General features: G+C 35.5%; 1 protein-coding gene across 3 annotated transcripts in view; it reads right to left on the bottom strand.

The window, feature by feature from the left end:
- LOC115220846 (DNA topoisomerase 2-binding protein 1-like) overlaps positions 1–18,128 on the bottom strand; it is a 74,938-nt gene that overhangs the window by 43,756 nt on the left and 13,054 nt on the right. For 2 of the 3 annotated variants that reach the window (XR_005002627.1, XM_029791025.2), the window contains exons 4-16: positions 15,671–15,716; positions 14,891–14,977; positions 11,799–11,906; positions 11,178–11,251; positions 9,861–9,988; positions 9,342–9,407; positions 8,419–8,589; positions 6,703–6,860; positions 5,482–5,555; positions 4,637–4,726; positions 3,183–3,305; positions 1,964–2,124; positions 1,296–1,376 (exon numbers count right to left, since the gene is read on the bottom strand). Coding sequence is in view for 2 of the 3 variants with exons in the window: in XM_029791025.2 (XP_029646885.1) it covers positions 1,296–1,376; positions 1,964–2,124; positions 3,183–3,305; positions 4,637–4,726; positions 5,482–5,555; positions 6,703–6,860; positions 8,419–8,589; positions 9,342–9,407; positions 9,861–9,988; positions 11,178–11,251; positions 11,799–11,906; positions 14,891–14,977; positions 15,671–15,716 (1,367 nt within the window). In the remaining variant the exon portion in view is untranslated. Of the gene's footprint in view, positions 1–1,295; positions 1,377–1,963; positions 2,125–3,182; positions 3,306–4,636; positions 4,727–5,481; positions 5,556–6,702; positions 6,861–8,418; positions 8,590–9,341; positions 9,408–9,860; positions 9,989–11,177; positions 11,252–11,798; positions 11,907–14,653; positions 14,814–14,890; positions 14,978–15,670; positions 15,717–18,128 lie in introns of those variants that run through there. The other variant, XM_036510369.1, reaches the window with a different exon arrangement.

Here is an 18,128-nt window from a genome sequence, read left to right as displayed (position 1 = left end):
ACTGAAAAATTGTGGATTTGTATAAAAGACACACACACAGACATTTTGCCGTTTATATATACTAGCAGTATCGCCCGGCGTTGCTCGGGTTGTAAGGGAAATAACTATATAAGCATTTTTAGAGAGTTATAGCCAAAAAATAGCAAAAAAATGCATTAAAAATTGAAAAAAAATTAAGGTAAATTTTTTTTTTAAATCGTTGACACATCGTAGATATTTTTAGAGAGTTACTTCCCTTATATAAAAGCGAAAAAAATGCATTCAAATGGAAAAATATGATGGTAAATTTTTTTTAAATCGTAGACTCATGCTAATACCCAGAAGGGCTCGATATGAATCACGACTATAAGATACCCGCTTTTGGTTAAACTGCACGGCAAAATGTGGGAGTAGTTACGAATCTAAATCGAAGGGGACAGACACACAACTTCACTCTTATATAAAGATGCTTATTTTTTTTCAGTCATAGAGTTAGATTTATGAAGGTCTTCAGTAGAAAATCCTTCGAATTCTGACTCGCTGCTTGATATAATGAAATTCGTATCCATTTTTTGTCAGAATTACAAATTTTGAAAACACAATAGGAACAAATTTCGGAAAAAAATCTCCCATAATTCACGGAATTAAAATTACACTTCGATTTTTGTACAAAACTGTATTTGAAGTGTTTACGAAGTATAATACGTGTTTTCACGAATGTACTAAAGAGATTTACTCTGATATTCTCATTTAAATATGAATAGGTAAATTCGGGCGGTTTGGTAACGAAAGGGTTTATATAAGTGTCGTCTGTTTATACATAAACACTGTTTCATACTTTCAGTTTAGTCTTGCTCAAATCACTCTGTCGCTAATTTACTCTCTTCCAAGAACATTTTCACTCACTGTTATCTGTTAACTTCCCATACATTTTACTCATGTATCTATCAGCGTGATAGACAGAAACAAATATTACATTTACTTTCATTTTATTCGTCGCACACTGTGTGTGTGCGTTTGCGTGTGGTGTAAACCAGACTAAGAAAAGCATTTGACACACACACCAGAATGTGAGTTTTCTGTAAATTTTGCTTAATTGGAGTTTAAATTTTAAAAACTGGACCTGGCATGACGCGATGCATTGTACTCTCAAAAATGCTAGGTAAATTGTAATTGAAGAAATCCTATATTGTAGATTTGTATAACTCCCAAAGGGAGGCAGATAAAATCTGCCTTTTATAATAAGAGATATATATAGAGAGAGAGATTATCAAGTATTTCAGTTGCAAACTATGTGAAGCAATAGCAACACTAACCTGACTGATCTGATTCTAAAGTACCATTTGACATGTTGTTGATACTGGGCGCAATGTTACTTCTGAAGGTACTTTGTAGAGCTACAATAAAGTAAAAAATGTGAAAAAAAAAAAGATATAAATAAACAAGAAAACATTGACTGTTGTTGTCAAAGTTGAGCAATAGTGTTTTATCTTTTACTTGCTTTAGTCATTAGACTGCAGTCAGGCTGGGGCAATGCCTTGAAGAATTTTCAGTCAAATGAATTTTTGCCAAACTGCTAAGTTATGGGGTTGTAAACAAACCAACACTAATTGTCAAGACACACACACACACACATATATATGATGGGCTTCTTTCAGTTTCCATATATCAAATCCACTCACAAAGGTTTGGTCAGCCTGAGGCTATAGCAGAAGACACTTGCCCAAAGTGCCATGCAGTGGGACTGAACCTGGAACCATGTGGTTGGGAAGCAAACTTCTTACCACACAGCAACACCTGCACCTAAATAAAAATGCTAAAATATATAAATATTCAACTTAGTTAATTCCACACAAGTGGATGATTACCTTTAGTTTGTTCACAATATGGATGTAGAACATATTTTAACAAACATATATATACATACTCGATTTCACACTCATCTCACCCACAAAAAAAAAATAACATGGCATTATGTTTTTACCTTCACTCTTAGACATTACTGATCCTTGGAGATACTGACTCATCAAAGCCAATTCTTCATCAGTATTTTCGCCAAATTCACTCGTGGTAGCAGTTATCTTTGTTGTGTTTAGCTGTGATACATCACCAACTGGCTTTCGTTTTGTGATAGGGGCAGGTGCTCTGAAAAAAAAATTATTCACCATCATCATCATCACCATTTAACATCTGGCATGAGTTGGACAGCTCAACAATAACTGACAAGCAAGAGGACTGCACCAAGCTCCACTGTCTGCTTTGATATAGTTTCTATGGCTGGATGCACTTCCTAACACAAGTCACTTTACAGAGTGTAGTAGGTATATTTTATGTGGCACCGGCACCAGTGGAGTCACCAAGTCACTTGAAAGACAAGACTTTTCAACTGAGAGGTGGGGTAGTATTGAAGGTGGTGGTTTTGTATCAGGTGATGAGAGGATAAAGCATGATAGAAGAAAAAAAAATAGGTGTCTTGCCATAGAGGAGATACATTGCTAAGCCCAGTTGGGAAATAAAGAAAAGAGAGAGAGAGAGAGATGTATCAGGGTTTTTCCTCAAGTTATAGGGAAGTGAATATAAGCGAAGTGGTATAGAGGATTGGACAGGGTGAGTGGGATAGCAAAGTTTACATGAGTGTAAAAGGAGAGTTGCAGATGGATAGAGATGGAAATGAAGAGGAATGTTGTAGGTGGAGATTATTATTAAGATGGCAAACTGGCAGATTCATTAGCATGCTTGACAAAATGTTTAGTGGCATTTAGAACAGTGTTGAGTTCTAATGTCTGCTTTGGCATGCTTTTTATGGTCAGACACCTTCTCATTATACCACCACTAATAAGGCTACCAAATCACTCACAAGACAAGATGTCTGAACTGAGTGAGGGTGGGTGTAGTATTAAGGGAAGTGAAAATATGATAGGGGAACAAGAACAAGTGTCTTGCTGAAAAGGAGATACATGCCTTCTCCAGCTGAAAAAGTAAGGAAGAGATGGTGACGATATATTCTAAAGGTACAAGGTGAATATAAGAGAGAGAATAGAGATAGAGGATCAGATACAGTGTGTTGGTAGGTAAGGTCACAAGTGTGAAAGGGTGTGACAGATGATTTGAGATGGGGATTGAGGAGGATGCAATGAATGGAGATCAGTAAATAAATAAGTAAAATGATAAATTGCATGTAAGAATTTTGTTGTAAAACTCACTTTGGTGGTTCCATGTGCGATTCCTTTACAAAGGGAAGCTTCTGGATGTAATAGGGTTTCTCTGGGACATACTTGCTCTCTTTCACACAATCTAAAAGCCATGAGGCATTTAGTATATGTGGCCTGAAAATGCATCAGAAAAGTTCTTATACATATTTGAAGAATGCAAACAATAACAACAATAATTCGTTACATTGATACAACTCTCTTTTTACTCTTTTACTTGTTTCAGTCATTTGACTGTGGCCGTGCTGGAGCACCACCTTTAGTCAAGCAAACCGACCCCAGGACATTCTTTGTAAACCTAGCACTTATTCTATCTGTTGCTTTTGCCAAACCGCTAAGTTACGGAGACATAAACACACCAGCATCGGTTGTCAAGCGATGTTGGTGGGGACAAACACAGACACACACACATATACATACATATATACGATAGGCTTCTTTCAGTTTCCATCTACCAAATCCACTCACAAGGCTTTGGTTGGCCCAAGGCTATTGTAGAAGACACTTGCCCAAAGTGCCATGCAGTGGGACTGAACCCAGAATCATGTGGTTGGTAAGCAAGCTACTTACCACACAGCCACTCCTACAAAGTTAAACAAATTTGCAAAAAATAAGGGTTTAGTCACTAGAACTGCTCCCAGTATGTAATTGTTATTTTATTTTACTGGAAACCATATGGATGAAGAGCAAAGTCAAATCCAGTGAAATTTGAACTCAAAATATAAGATCACTGTTTTAGTATCCACTTTTCCTTCTTGTCACCAACACTCACTTGTTCCCAAATAACACAACATTTCCCAATAACCAGATATTTTCACAGAAGACTAGAAACAAAACACAGCTTCATGATGGCGACAACTCATTTACAACTACTAAGCAAAGTCTGCCAGGTTACTGCCGTAATATTAACAGTGACAATAATAATAATAGTTTCAAATTTAACCAACAGTTCTTGAGGGCAAAGGGAAGTTGACTACATTGACCCAGTACTTGACAATTACTTATTTTATTGACTCTGAAAGGATGACAGGTAAATCAGGCTTTGAACTCAAAACATAAAGAGTTAAAACAATTACCACAAAACATCTTAGGCCACCAATGATTCTGTCAAGTCATCTCTTTTAATGATCATTTTAAACAAGGATAGAAACTTGTAAAAAGATATTACACTTAGTACTTGAATGGGACTTTATTTTACTGACCCCTCCAGAAGAATGAAGGGATTTTAACTTAAACTGTTATAAGTTGTAACTAAATACTAATAATATAGATTTCTAACTTTCGCACAAGGACATAAATATGCCAGATGAATGCAGTCAGTTAAATTCACCCCACCCCATACATGACTGGAACTGAGTTTACCAATACCAAAAGGATCCCTTCGTTTTACAAAAGAAGATATAAATTGGAAATTTTACCTCACTTAATTGAGAAACTAAGTGACATACCTATGAATAGCTTTCTCTAGATAATCCATATCTGCTGGCACTTTTTCGCCCATCACAACATGTGTAACATGTTCGTTTAAGGAATTAAATCTGAAATTAGAAAAATAATCGTAACAATTAGTCTTTGGTTTCAATATAATGTAACTGATATACTGAGAGATGGGAAATGGAGGGAGGTGGTCGTCAGAGTATAAGAAAACAATGTTGAAGATCAGTAGATCATAGCATGTTACCAACAGTGAATAGAGTTATACCTAAAGCGGACCAATCCACTAAGGTGTAAATAAATACCACTTGACAGAAACAACTTGTTAACAGGCAATTTCAAATAGACAACTAGCTTTTAAACTAATCCCCACACCCCATACTCTTTTACTAGTTTCAGTCATTTGACTGTGGCCATGCTGGAGCACCGCCTTTTAGTCAAGCAAATCGACCCCAGGACTTATTTTTTGTAAGCCTTAGTACTTATTCTATTGGTCTTTTTTGCTGAACCGCTAAGTTACGGGGACATAAACACACCAGCATTGGTTGTCAAGCGATGTTGGGGGGGACAAACACAGACAGACAAACTTATAGACACATACATATATATATATACATATATACGATGGGCTTCTTTCAGTTTCCGTCTACCAAAACCACTCACAAGGCCTTGGTCGGCCCGAGGCTATAGTAGAAGACACTTGCCCAAGGTGCCACGCAGTGGGACTGAACCCGAAACCATGTGGTTCGTAAGCAAGTTACTTACCACACAGCCACTCCTATGCCTATATATACCCCATGCAAACTTTTTCTCCTGAAAGTGCAATTTCTGAGGAAAACGAAAAACCTGTGAGACCTACCTAGTACCTCCACCAACATTGATGATCCTGAGTAACCGTTCTTGGTCTGGCCCACGAAATCCACTGAGATAAATCTGGTTAATACAATATAATAAATGTACTATGTTAGTAACTTTTTTTTTACATCCATTAACACACATATTTTAACATATATCTTACAATTATTTGCCATGCTTGCATAAGTGTGATGGTTTATATATTGTAGCAGTTGAAAAAATTTTCTACCATTAATCTCCCTGTGAAGCACAGAGTTTAACTTATCATTTTATATCATTCAAAGTGGAGCAACAGAATGGTTGCTACAGTTAAGCTTGAACTTGTAACCATCTGGTTATTAGCCCCAAAGCTTCATTTCACAATAACGGTATCTTAAATTTCCTTTCATAATCTGCAGCCAGCTTAACAATCCATTGTTATATATCCTACAAGTTGCTGCACAATATTTTAATCTCATCATTCATCAACCATTCTCGTCAAGACCAGGAGAGTCATCTATCCAATTCACATAAGGCTAATTACTGCTATTGTCCAGTCACTCTCAGTAAAATTGTGCTTCATTTTTTTATGTATGTTGACATTATACTTTAAACAAAGATATACATTATAACCAAATTAATCTGGAATACAGGATAACAGTCCAATTTGACAAACAGATAACCTACTTTGAGATATGACATCCAAACAATTTTGACAATACAAAATAGAAACCAACTTGACATACAAACAACAATTTAATTTGATGCAAAACATGAGAGCACAACAGTTAATCCAATTTAGCACATATGACAGTCAATCCAATACAACACACAACCCAACAGCCAAACCAATCTGATACACAACACAACCAAACTAATTTAACAGGCAATATGACAGCCTAATTTGACATTTGACACACAAATATGGCAGTCAACCAATTTTGCCATGCTGCAAACAGCTAAATAATTTGACACACATCATAAGTTAGTCTTCTAAGCTAAATAAGTCATTTAATTTGACTAACAACATAACAATCAGTTCATAGACAATTTCATAGACACACAATTTGACACACAAATTCATTGACTGCCAATTTGACAGACACTTTCTCATTCACTCTCCAACTCAAACAATTTGTCATATAAATAATATAGCCTGATAACCTGACAAATAGTTTTATCAAATACCAACTGATACATATAGAAATAATTATAAAGAAAAATGTAACAGTTTTGTTATATTTACCTTACAACCATCGAAGAATGACATAGGTGTTGACATTGATGTATTATCAAAGGTGGGTTTAGACTTGTCTACTCGGGAAATATTTGAACTGCAAGCACTGAGCATAGTGTCGCTAAGACGATTAATTGCAGAAATATTGGCAATTGAACTCAGGTTAACTGGAACAAAACCGAAATAAACAGTGTTTAATTTAAAGGAATAAAATTACAAGAATTGAACAGTAACCAAAAGCATACTATTCTTTTTCACTGGTTCCTGCCATCTGGCAGTGACTATGCTAGAGGGAATAGCCATCAACACAAAAATACTCCATAATTGTGCCAAATGATCACAACAAAAACAATGATAATGAAATTTTTTTATGACAGACATAAAAACCAAACCCTTTCAGAGGGAGGTAGAGTTGATTACATTGATGTCCAACATGACTGGTATTTCACTTCACTGATCCTGGAATGAGGAAAATCAAACACTACCCACACAGGGTTTGAACTTAGGAGGTAAAGAGACATAACTAAAAACTGCAGCATATTTAGTCCACCACACCATTCCCAAATAATTACGAAGATGGTGGTGGTGACGATATCATGATGGTGGTAGCGATGATGACAACAGCAATAATTTCTTATATTTAGCTACTTAATTATTCAATCATACAATTATCTGATTTCATATTTTCTATTAAATGATGACAGATGTAATTATCCTAAGTCTAATTCTCCACAACCACTGCATGTAAAAACAGGTTTCTTTGTTGACTCAATATCTTAAGTATCCTTGGTTAACCCTTCACAATAGCTGTATGTCTTTAACCCTTTAGCATTCAGATTATTCTGTCAAATGTACAGCTAATTTATTCACAATGTTTTGTATTAATCATGATTTGTCATGTAACTTCAAGATTTTGATGATGTGACCATTTATTTTTAGAATGTTATTGTAAAGAAGTGAGAGGCTAGATCTGTCTAGTTTGAACATAAAGCAGGCAGAATATTTTGGTTGGATATGGCTGGTTTAAATACTATCAAATAATCAACATTACCAGACTGAGAGGTAATAATTTTGAATTTTTTCAGTATTATTTTTACATCGACACAGAACAAAATTAGAATCAATTAAACTAACTCTTGGTTCATTAACCTATGGCTATTTAAATAAATAAATATTAAAGTATATTGCTTTTGGGTACACTCCTTAACTTGCAAAAAAGGGACATTAAGTCAGGCCTTAGTTCTACATAAGTCAGCATGTCAAGCAAGAGTTATCAACTCTTCCCATGGCCAGGATTATGGAAAAGCCCAAAGTCTGGCAGAACAAGTAAAAGTGAGCTACATACTTTTGATGGCTGATGAGATTATAATCTGCTACAGCCAGTTGACTTGAACCAAGGTTTTTTACTGTCAAAATCATTAAAAAAACTGATGTGCAACAGCTTCTCTAAGCTAAACAAAACCATGCACAGGTGTCCTCAAGATTAGCAAATGATCTTGCTAGTATTTAAATATCCTACAAATATTTTATATTTACATGTCCTACTAGCATTATTCTATTGATGCCAGGAGTACACAAGGCAATGTCAATCAATCACAGAAGGATGAAGAGACATGCAACTATAGAATATTGACTATCTTGGTTGACACTGTGTATTTACAGAATTAAATATGAAATTCTAGAACAAGAAGGTAGTTTCTTGTGTATATAGAGATTCAGACTGACCAGCTGAGGTATTTTTAGTTGGTGTGGAGGTCATCATTTCATTGTGGCCACCTTCAGTATTTAATTGGTATTTTGTTTCGTCAAGACAATAACCAGTTTCAATTGATTCATACAACCACTGAGGTTTTACAATCTGGATCTTCCACTGCTTGGCAAATTCATATTTCTGGCCTGAAATAAAGAATGGTATAAATCAATAATTCGGAAACATTCACCACAAAGAAATATGGAGTCACATACAAGTAATAATAGCATACATATAACAGGGAATGATTTTATTAGAGAGCCACCGTTTAGCTGTAACAAGCCACCAGGCCTTAACAACGTCGCTTTGCTCTTGGGAACTTTTACTTTAAAGTGTTTGACCTAATGGACCATTTGATTCAGCAATATTACCTCAAGTCAACAAGGGTGCCTCTACATGATTTCTTAACCTGGTAGACATAGCTAGCTGCCAAATCTCTCTCAAATCACAACTATCATCATCTTAAAAAGGTCACAGAGTTTGATTTAATCTGGGCTACACAATGCCTGAAAAAGTGATGAGATGTTCATGATTGGATTGCTTTGATCAAAGGTCTACTCAATCGGAGCAAGAGATGAAAAATAACAAATGAGGATCAGCATCTGGTCCTAGGTACCTTTAATTTGGGTGGTAGGCTTAACTTAACATCGGGTTTAATCCCACCACCAAGTCCTTGGAGTGTGATGGCAGAATTCACTCTCTTGCAAGCATTCAGACCCAATTCCAGTTTCCGTCTCTGAAGACATTGACTTGAGTTGAATACAGGACTAGGTGGAGCAGATGATGGGGCAGAACAGAACTGAGGTAACATAACAGAGTAGGTAAAGCGCATGATTGAATAGAGTCCATGAAGTAATATTAATGTTAAATGAGGGCAAAACTAATAAGCTTGTCTTACCTTTTGGTTCATTTACAATTAAATGAGTACATTCATCAACTTTCATTTCTCCTGAATAAACACCACCTACAAAAATTTTAAAGTAAACAAATACACTTATAGACGAAGTGAATTACAAAAACAATTTTATACAAACATATATATATATAAAGCAGAAAAAAAATAGGAAAATATAGAAAGTTTCACAAAATCCTTTATATTTCAGAGCAACTAAACATTTATTGGTCAGCTTTCTCCTGAGGATGGACCTTTGTGCCTGAAATATGAAGGTTTTTTGTAAAACTTTCTGCATTGTTAGGAGCTTTCTGTATTTCCCTTTTCTATACTACAATGCTCTCATTCATTCATTCATTCATATACACATAAAATAAAACAAAATATATTATAATATAGTTATATAAATATATATAAACAGTATTTGAAATTTTAAGCCATGAGCTAGTAGTCTGTCACTGAAACCATTCAAGCATTTCACTTTGTCTTTCAAAGAAAATGCCTACAGATATTCTATGAACTTACCTTCCATTTCAACCAGTTGCTTCACTTTTTTCCTCTCTGCCGATTCTAAGCCAGAGACTGTTATAATTAACCCTTTAAACATGGGGCAAGTGTATTTTTGAAACTTCTCATCATTGCAGTGAACAGAGCTGCAAGAACAGTAAACAGACAGGGAAGAAATAATTATATATATACTATTAAAAGTCAGATTGAATCTTGCTTGCTTGCAATGTTACTCAGCCAAACTGGTGCATAATGGGAAAATACTATGTATAAAGCTAACCTGAAATGTTAATACAAACAAAATGAAACAAGTTTCACGTAAATCAGTTAAGTGGTTTTTGAGATATTAGAGCTTTTCAGGGTATAAATACCCAAAACAATGCATAATGGGAAAATGTTCCGAAAATAAACTTCATCCTGAAAGGGAAGAAACTCTTATCTTTCCATAAGACACAGTGAGTTGACAATGAAAAAATACAATTTTTTTTTTACAGTAAATGTTAAATACAGTATTTTAATCATTTAGAAATAATAAGTGAATGTGATTTCAAAAATTTAAGTTGTTTGTACAGTAAGTATTTATATTTTAGCTTTCTTTAACCCTTTAGTATTTAAACCGGTCATATCTGGCCAAAATATTTAATCTGTTTTATGTTCAAACCGACTGGATCCAGGCTCTCACACCTACCCTACAATGTTATTCTACATTAAGTAATTACACCATCAAGATCTTGAAGATATGAGATAATGCATGATTAATTCAAATCAATGTGAATCAATAAGCATGTTTGATAGAATAATTGGAACACTAAAGGGTTAAACAGACAATATTTCAATGTCTTTTTAAGTTATTTTCAAGTGAATAACATTACAAAAATTTTTTTGGCATATTTAAAAAATATTCTAAAGTGAAAATTAAATTATAGATTTCATAAAATATTTGTGCTTTGTATAATGTTGAAACAAGCCACTAAGACAAGAAATATATATTTAACCTGTTATCAGCTGAGTATATTACAATTAGATGACGACAACAACTGAGTGCTAACTGTTTAGTCCAGGCCAGCCAATAAGTGAGTAGGTCAATGATCAAAAGTGTTCTGTGACCATCATGTTTCTTGCCTTGTTAGATATCTAAGATTATACGGACCATGTAATTTTTTTTAACATACTAAGAGATCCTATAAGAGGAAGATTGGTTGCTGTTTGTCGCAGTTTGAGTTACTGCTTAGAGCATCTCTTGATTCATGAAAACGGTGACAGAAGATGGTGGTGACAATAATGGTAGCGATGATGATGATGAGTGATAATAGTGATGAGGAAAAACATACATACCCTTCTTGTGATGCTTCCCAGACAGAATTAACCCAATCAGGTAACATAATGTATTTTTTCAGGTTACTTGCCACCTATAATAAAGATATACACTCTGTTATATATTAAACAATATCATATGATCTCTTTACATCCCATTACAACCCAATTCAATTAGGGTTAACTGTGTCTAAATAAACCTGTGTAAATTACCGACACAACGAGAGAAAAAAAATGAATACTTGAGTTTACATTGGCACCTGTTAATATTGCATATCTTTTGGTGTTCTGTCTTCTTCATCTGAGAAGATGGTCCATAGTTCACTTAATTGTTTTAAGTTAGTTTCCTGACAAAGATTAGATGAATGCATCTTATCGAGGCACTGTTTTATAATCAAATGTCCTTCTTGTTGGTAACCTTAACCTGGCTTTCAAATAAAGGATATTTTCTTCCCACTAATCTTTGAAAGAACAGAGTTGCCAGAGAATGTCAACAAACATCACTGTTTTAGCTCAATGCTTTCAAGCAAAAAGGCAAAAAAGTACACATTTACACAGACACATGCATGCATGCACACACACACATGCTTTTTATATAATCTATATTAAGAGCTGGGAAATGAGAACAGGAAAGCGATCTACCTGGTATTTACTGCTACCAACCATTCCAGCCACAAGATGTGTCACATTTTCAGTAAAGTTGCGTTGGATTTCACCACCCATCATCAAAACTTTCATGTGTAAAGATTCCTGTATAGACAATTTAAAAAAAAAAAAAAAAAATCATGTGTTATGACAGATTCAAAGTATTGAGTGAGAGTGAAAACATGTGATATGGATATTGGACGTATGTCATATGTCAGAAACATGTAGAAAATAAACTGCATGTGGAATGACAGGGATGTGGTGACAACTTAACATTATGTTAGTGTTGGCATATTACACTAGTGTTAAAATGAACACTTTAACAATGGCATGTCAACATTACAATAATGACTAGTTAACATACACACCATTAATATGTTAACAATACACTACAATAATGAAATCTCAACACTACTGTAATGAAATGCTGGCATACACAACAATAAGAACATGTCAACATCACAATGTCATGTTGACATACACCACAATAATGACGTCAACAATACACTACAACATGTCAACATTACACTAATGACATGCTGACATGTCTATGATAATGATATGTCAACAATACACAACAACAATAGCTGATCTCTAATTGTGGAGGGAACCTGTGGGAGGGGTACACCAGGAAGACTTGGGACGAGGTGGTGAAATATAACATTCAGTTGTTGAGCATCAAGGATGCAACGACAAGTGACTGAGATTTCTAGCAATTTGCTGTGCTTGAGAAGACACATCAAGCTAAGTGAATTGTTGTCATTGCCAATAACACATAAAAGGAACCCATGCCAGTGAAACATTAAAAACACCCAATACACTCTAAAGTGGGTGGATTTAGTAAGGGCATCTAGCTGTAGAAACCAAGTCAAAACAGATGATTGGAGCCTGATGCAGCTCTCCAACATACCAGTCCCAGCCAAATCATCTAACACATGCCAGCATGGAGAATGGACTTAAATGAGAATGATGAATACAAGTTTGCTAAGATGCCAGAGAATCTGCCAAACGGTTGAAAAATTAACAAAGACAAATACATTTTACTCTCAATAGTTTATTCTAATGATATATACACTACAGGGAAATCTGTTTCTCTGCTGTATTTAACAAGTGATTTCTGTGGTTAGCAGAGCTGCTCCTAAATCTTCTCCTGGGCCTAGATGAAGGCAGTTGAGCTCAATTCAAGCTATCGCACAAAGACTTTCAGTGAAACAAAAACAAGAATATAACTTTGTTACTGACCATATTTTTAATTAATTTTGAAAACAATCAAGAGTTTGGAGGAGTTTAATAAATTTAAACCTTTTTTTTTTATTACCAAGTTTGGAATGTGCAAAACGTTTATATTAGACACCATAAGCACCAATTTTAGACAGAAAATAGCAACAGGTCGCCTGAAGGGAATCAAATGCAATAAACAATTACCCGATAGATCACCTGTAATTTCTTTTCAATTTAACAACCATATATTGATCTTCTATTCTTAAGTGTATTATTATATCCCCACAAAATACTTCATCAGACACTTCACTACAGTGCAGCAATATAATTAAGTGGTTTACCTGAGTTTGATGGTTATAACAAGAAATAGCTCTATGGATCAAATTGTGAATGAATTAAGTCAAAACCAAATAATGCTTTTTACAGTAGGCACATGCCCTGAAATTACATCAACTCTAGTGCTTAACTGGTACTTATCAATCCCAAAAGGTTGAAGGGCAAAGTTAACCTCAGTGGAACAGAACTCAGAATGCAAAGCTGGAAGAAATCCCACTAAGCATTTTGTCCAGTACAGTAATGATTCTGCTTCCTTGCCACCTTCATCAAGACTAAATCACAGAAACAATTTATAGTTGCAAGTTTGAGAAACTGGAATGGTAGATATCCTGTAGGAAACAAGATCACTCAGGAAACAATATATAAGTTGAGTTTTGTCAAGATCCCTATTCCTTGTGAGTATACCCTGGCACTTCACCACCATCTCTGTCTTGCTCTCTCTTCTACGTTTACTGTCTTCCACTCTCTTTCCTCTGGTTGGGTTGCCATGTATCTCCTCTACAGTAGCACACCTGTTTCTGTTCTCATCTTGATCACTCTCTCTCTCTCTCCTCTTGCTCCCTCTCTGGCTAGGTAACCAAGTATCTCCTTCATGTCAGCACACCTGTATCTGCCCTCTTTCTTGTTACCGCTCTCCCACCTCTTTCTCTCTCTTCTTTTCCTTTTTCTCTCTTCCTCTCCCTCTCTGGCTAGGTAACCAAGTATCTCCTTCATGTCAGCACACCTGTATCTGTCCTCTTTCTTGTTACCTTTCTCCCACCTCTTTCTCTCTCTCTCTCTGGTTAGGTAACCATGTACCTCCTCTACAGCAAGACATCTGTTTCTGCCCCTCTGTTACACTCTAACCTTTCATTATCTGATACAAAATCACCTCCTTCAATGTCCCTCCCTTCTCAAAATTCCTTGTCTTGCAAGTTACTTGGTGATCCAGCACATGCTTGTGGCACATAACAAGCATCCAGTCCACACTGTGAGGTGGCTGGCATTTGGAAGGGCATCCAGCAGTAAAAACCATGCCAAATCTGACCTCACTTGTGCTGGTACCATGTAAAATGCACTCGGTTCACTCTACAGAGTGGTTAGAGATAAGAAAGGCATCCAACCATAAAATCTATTTCAAAAAAGACACAGCAGCCTGGGGTAGTCGTCTACCTAGCAGGCTCTTGCTGAACCATCCAACTCATGCCAGCATGGAAAGCGGACACTTTAAACAATGATGATGATGAATGTCTAGCAACATAAAAATCCTAGCAGTTAATGCATAATTCACAAAAGATTAACACATGTTCCCATACCTTAATGGTTTGGCAACAGAAAATAATAGAACGCATAACAAACTTAAACATAAGTACTGCAGTCAATTTGTTGGACTAAATCCTTCAAAGTAGTGCCTCAGCATGGCCGCAGTCCAATGACTGAAACAAGTAAAAGATAAAAGTTAATTATGATGAAACAGTTTAGTTTAAAATAAGTGGTTTTACACAGTATAATTCAAGGTGGACTGTCATCAAAAATGTTGAATCATAACTTACCCGCAATACCTTATCAATATTCGTACAGCTTATGATGGTGTCCTTCATGGCTAAATTATGGATTGGTACTTTAGTACGAGGAATTTCCTAAACAGACAGAAAATGTCGAGTTAGTCATTGATTTAGGTTTAGATATTTTCCTCTGATTATTATTAGCAATTTAATGGAGGCCAAATAGCCAATAGGGTAAGATACTGGATTTTATAATTTAGGTTGCTAGTTCAAAATCTAATGAAGCTATACAAAACAGTGTTTACGAAAGGTACACTTAATTTTGTTATCTGTATCCAAACTAAAAGTTGCCAATAGCTAGCAGGTTTTGCTGAAAGGTCATCAATGAGGTGAAAGTAGCCTATCTAACAGCCATCAAACCTGAGATAATAAATAGTCTTTTGAAATTTCAGTAAACATTCAAATACTCTCTCAAAAAAGACAAAAAATATATTTGACTTTCTAAGAGTAGTAGTTGAAGTTGTTCTCTATTTATAGTGCAGTTTCATAATTGGAAATTTTGTGTGTAGTGTATGTATGTATATACACACACATTATATTTGAAAAGTAAGGCGTACCTTTTTAGTAAACATACAAACGAAAGTAAAAAAAAAAATGGTTACATTCTGTTTAAAGAGACATTAAACAACGTCTTTAGATAAAATCTAACAATTGATGAGATGTTGTTGGAAAGGATATGTCCTACCCACGCAAGCACTGAAAATGCAGCTTTAAAAATAACAATGGATATATAAATTTAAAATGCTCCAATTTAATAGCAAAACTTACCACTTTAAGTTCCAAACAAGTTAATACACAGATTGGGCCTAAAATTCTGGAAAATAAAAAAAAATTAAAATAAAATAAAATGGGAAAATATTACAAAATGAAAAATATCCAACTTGAATGGAAACCTGAGGTAATTAATAAAACATAAGAATCATTATAAACACATATTTTTATACATATTTATAGACTTTATAAATAGAACTTATGAAGTGATTTCCTTGCAAGCTAATAGATGTGTATATAATGTGGCCTGCAAATAATTCAAAGAACCACTGTGACTATCGTAATTGATATGTGAGAGTACTGGATGCAGATTTTATGGAAATTTGAAGATAATGTTTATAGTTCATATACATAATTTTGCAAATGATCAATATCAGGAACCTAAATTCATGAAAATGTTATGCTTGTCAGTTAATGTCTAACGTGGTACAGGTGGGAAAAAATGTCTGCAGAACTGTCTTAAGTTAACACCACCAATGATTTTAAAAATATAGACTCAGTCACCATTATCTTATCACATTAAATCCACTTGCTAGCTAAAAGTACTCCTTTCTATGTAACATAATGGAGATGATATTCCCAGACACTACAGTTAACCTCTTCCTCTACCTACATGACAAACATTTATCAGACATGGTCCCAGGAATTTTTCGAAGAGAGCGCACAAAGTCAGAAGAGAATACAATTCCAGGAGAAAAGGGCATAACATTATTTAGAAGGATGCACTTCTTTTCTTGTGTGTGTATGTGTGGGGGGGCTCCATCCCTGTTTATATTCCATCTACAATAGGCTACCATCATGGGTTCTTCCTTACATTTAAAGAGAAAGATAAGGAAACAGGTAACCTTTATTTCAAGTAGCTTTAGACTACCACTGTTAGTCTCTTCTTATCTCACCCCATCTCAACATTATAGAGACAAAGTTTCTCATTCTTATAAAGTGAAGTCGACATCATCATCATCGTTTAACGTCCGCTTTCCATGCTAGCATGGGTTGGACGACTGACTGAGGGCTGGCGAACCAGATGGCTGCACCAGGCTTCAATCTTGATCTGGCAGAGTTTCTACAGCTGGATCCCCTTCCTAACACCAACCACTCCGAGAGTGTAGTGGGTGCTTTTACGTGCTACCGGCATGGGGCCAGTCAGGAGGTACTGGCAATGACCTCACTTGAATCTTTTACACATGCCACCAGCACAGGTGCCAGTAAGGCGATGCTGGTAACGATCACGCTCGAATGGTGTCTTTTACATGCCACCAGCACGGAGGCCAGATAGCTGCTCTGGCAATGGCCATATACTGTAAACTAATGTAAACATGATAGGTTAAAGAGTCTTCCAGAGACATAGACTCAGAGGGCTGGTTTCCCAGTTTCTGTGACATAATATATAATCCCATCAATGGGACACCAGTCTGTCGCAGGATTACTCATTTTTGTCAGCTGAGTGAACTGGAACAATGTGAAATGAAATGGGTTTCTCAAGAACACCTGTTGTCCAGTTCAGAAATCAAACCCACAGTCTTACAATCATGAGTCCAACACCCTAACCACTAAGTCATGTACCTCCACTTATGCAAACAAACTAAGTAGTACTGGAAAAGAACAGACTAAATTACATAGGTAATTGAGGAACCTACAAGCAACAACAATGGCAATTCAGCTAAAGAGCAAGAACTCTTTAAAAAAAACTGATATAAAGTAGAGGAGGTTCTAGTCCTAACACTGTCAATCTCTGAAGTACCAGTGGCACAATAAAATGCACCCAATGCATACTGTAACATATAAGCTGCATATATAGCAAAAGGAGCAACTTTAGGATGAAATCTTCATCTATATAACATAAAAGCTATAAACAGTGCGAAATGTGCATTTGTTGCTCTTGTATTCACTTCCAGGGCAATTTCATTTCACCAAGCTCTGAAGTATATTGTGTTTTTTAAAACAATAAGTCTATAATGGGAATTTTCCCTCCAAAACTAATTGCAGCCTCTGGGTTTTCAATAATAAATATACATTAAGTATGTTACATAGATAAAAATTTTATCTTAGAACTGCTTCCTTCACATATTTTGAATACACACACACACACACATAAAGAAATACGATATAGCTATAGTTCTGGTGTCATTTAAACTTCTACTTAGCAGTAGAAGAAACCTTAACTAGGTCAAAATGTATTCATCTCACTGACCAAGATAGAATGATATAATGATGCAATGGAAGGCCATATGTGTTTCAGTAATACTCTGCACTATCACACATGGCTCTAGTAACACTGGAATGGATGGCTGAAAATTTTCATGATCACATAACCCCCTAACATTTGGCTTCCTAATTCCCCAGATTTCAATCCATTGGACTATTACATGTGGAGTGTTATTGAGAGAGAGGTTATTGAACACACCCATAACACCAAAGATTCTTTGAAAGCTGCCATAGTCAGAGTAATGTCCAA

Source organism: Octopus sinensis, linkage group LG17, assembly GCF_006345805.1.
Source record: "Octopus sinensis linkage group LG17, ASM634580v1, whole genome shotgun sequence".
Classification (NCBI taxonomy): domain Eukaryota; kingdom Metazoa; phylum Mollusca; class Cephalopoda; order Octopoda; family Octopodidae; genus Octopus; species Octopus sinensis.
The sequence above is the reverse complement of the archived record's forward strand: the minus strand, read 5'-3'. Positions and strand labels throughout refer to the sequence as shown.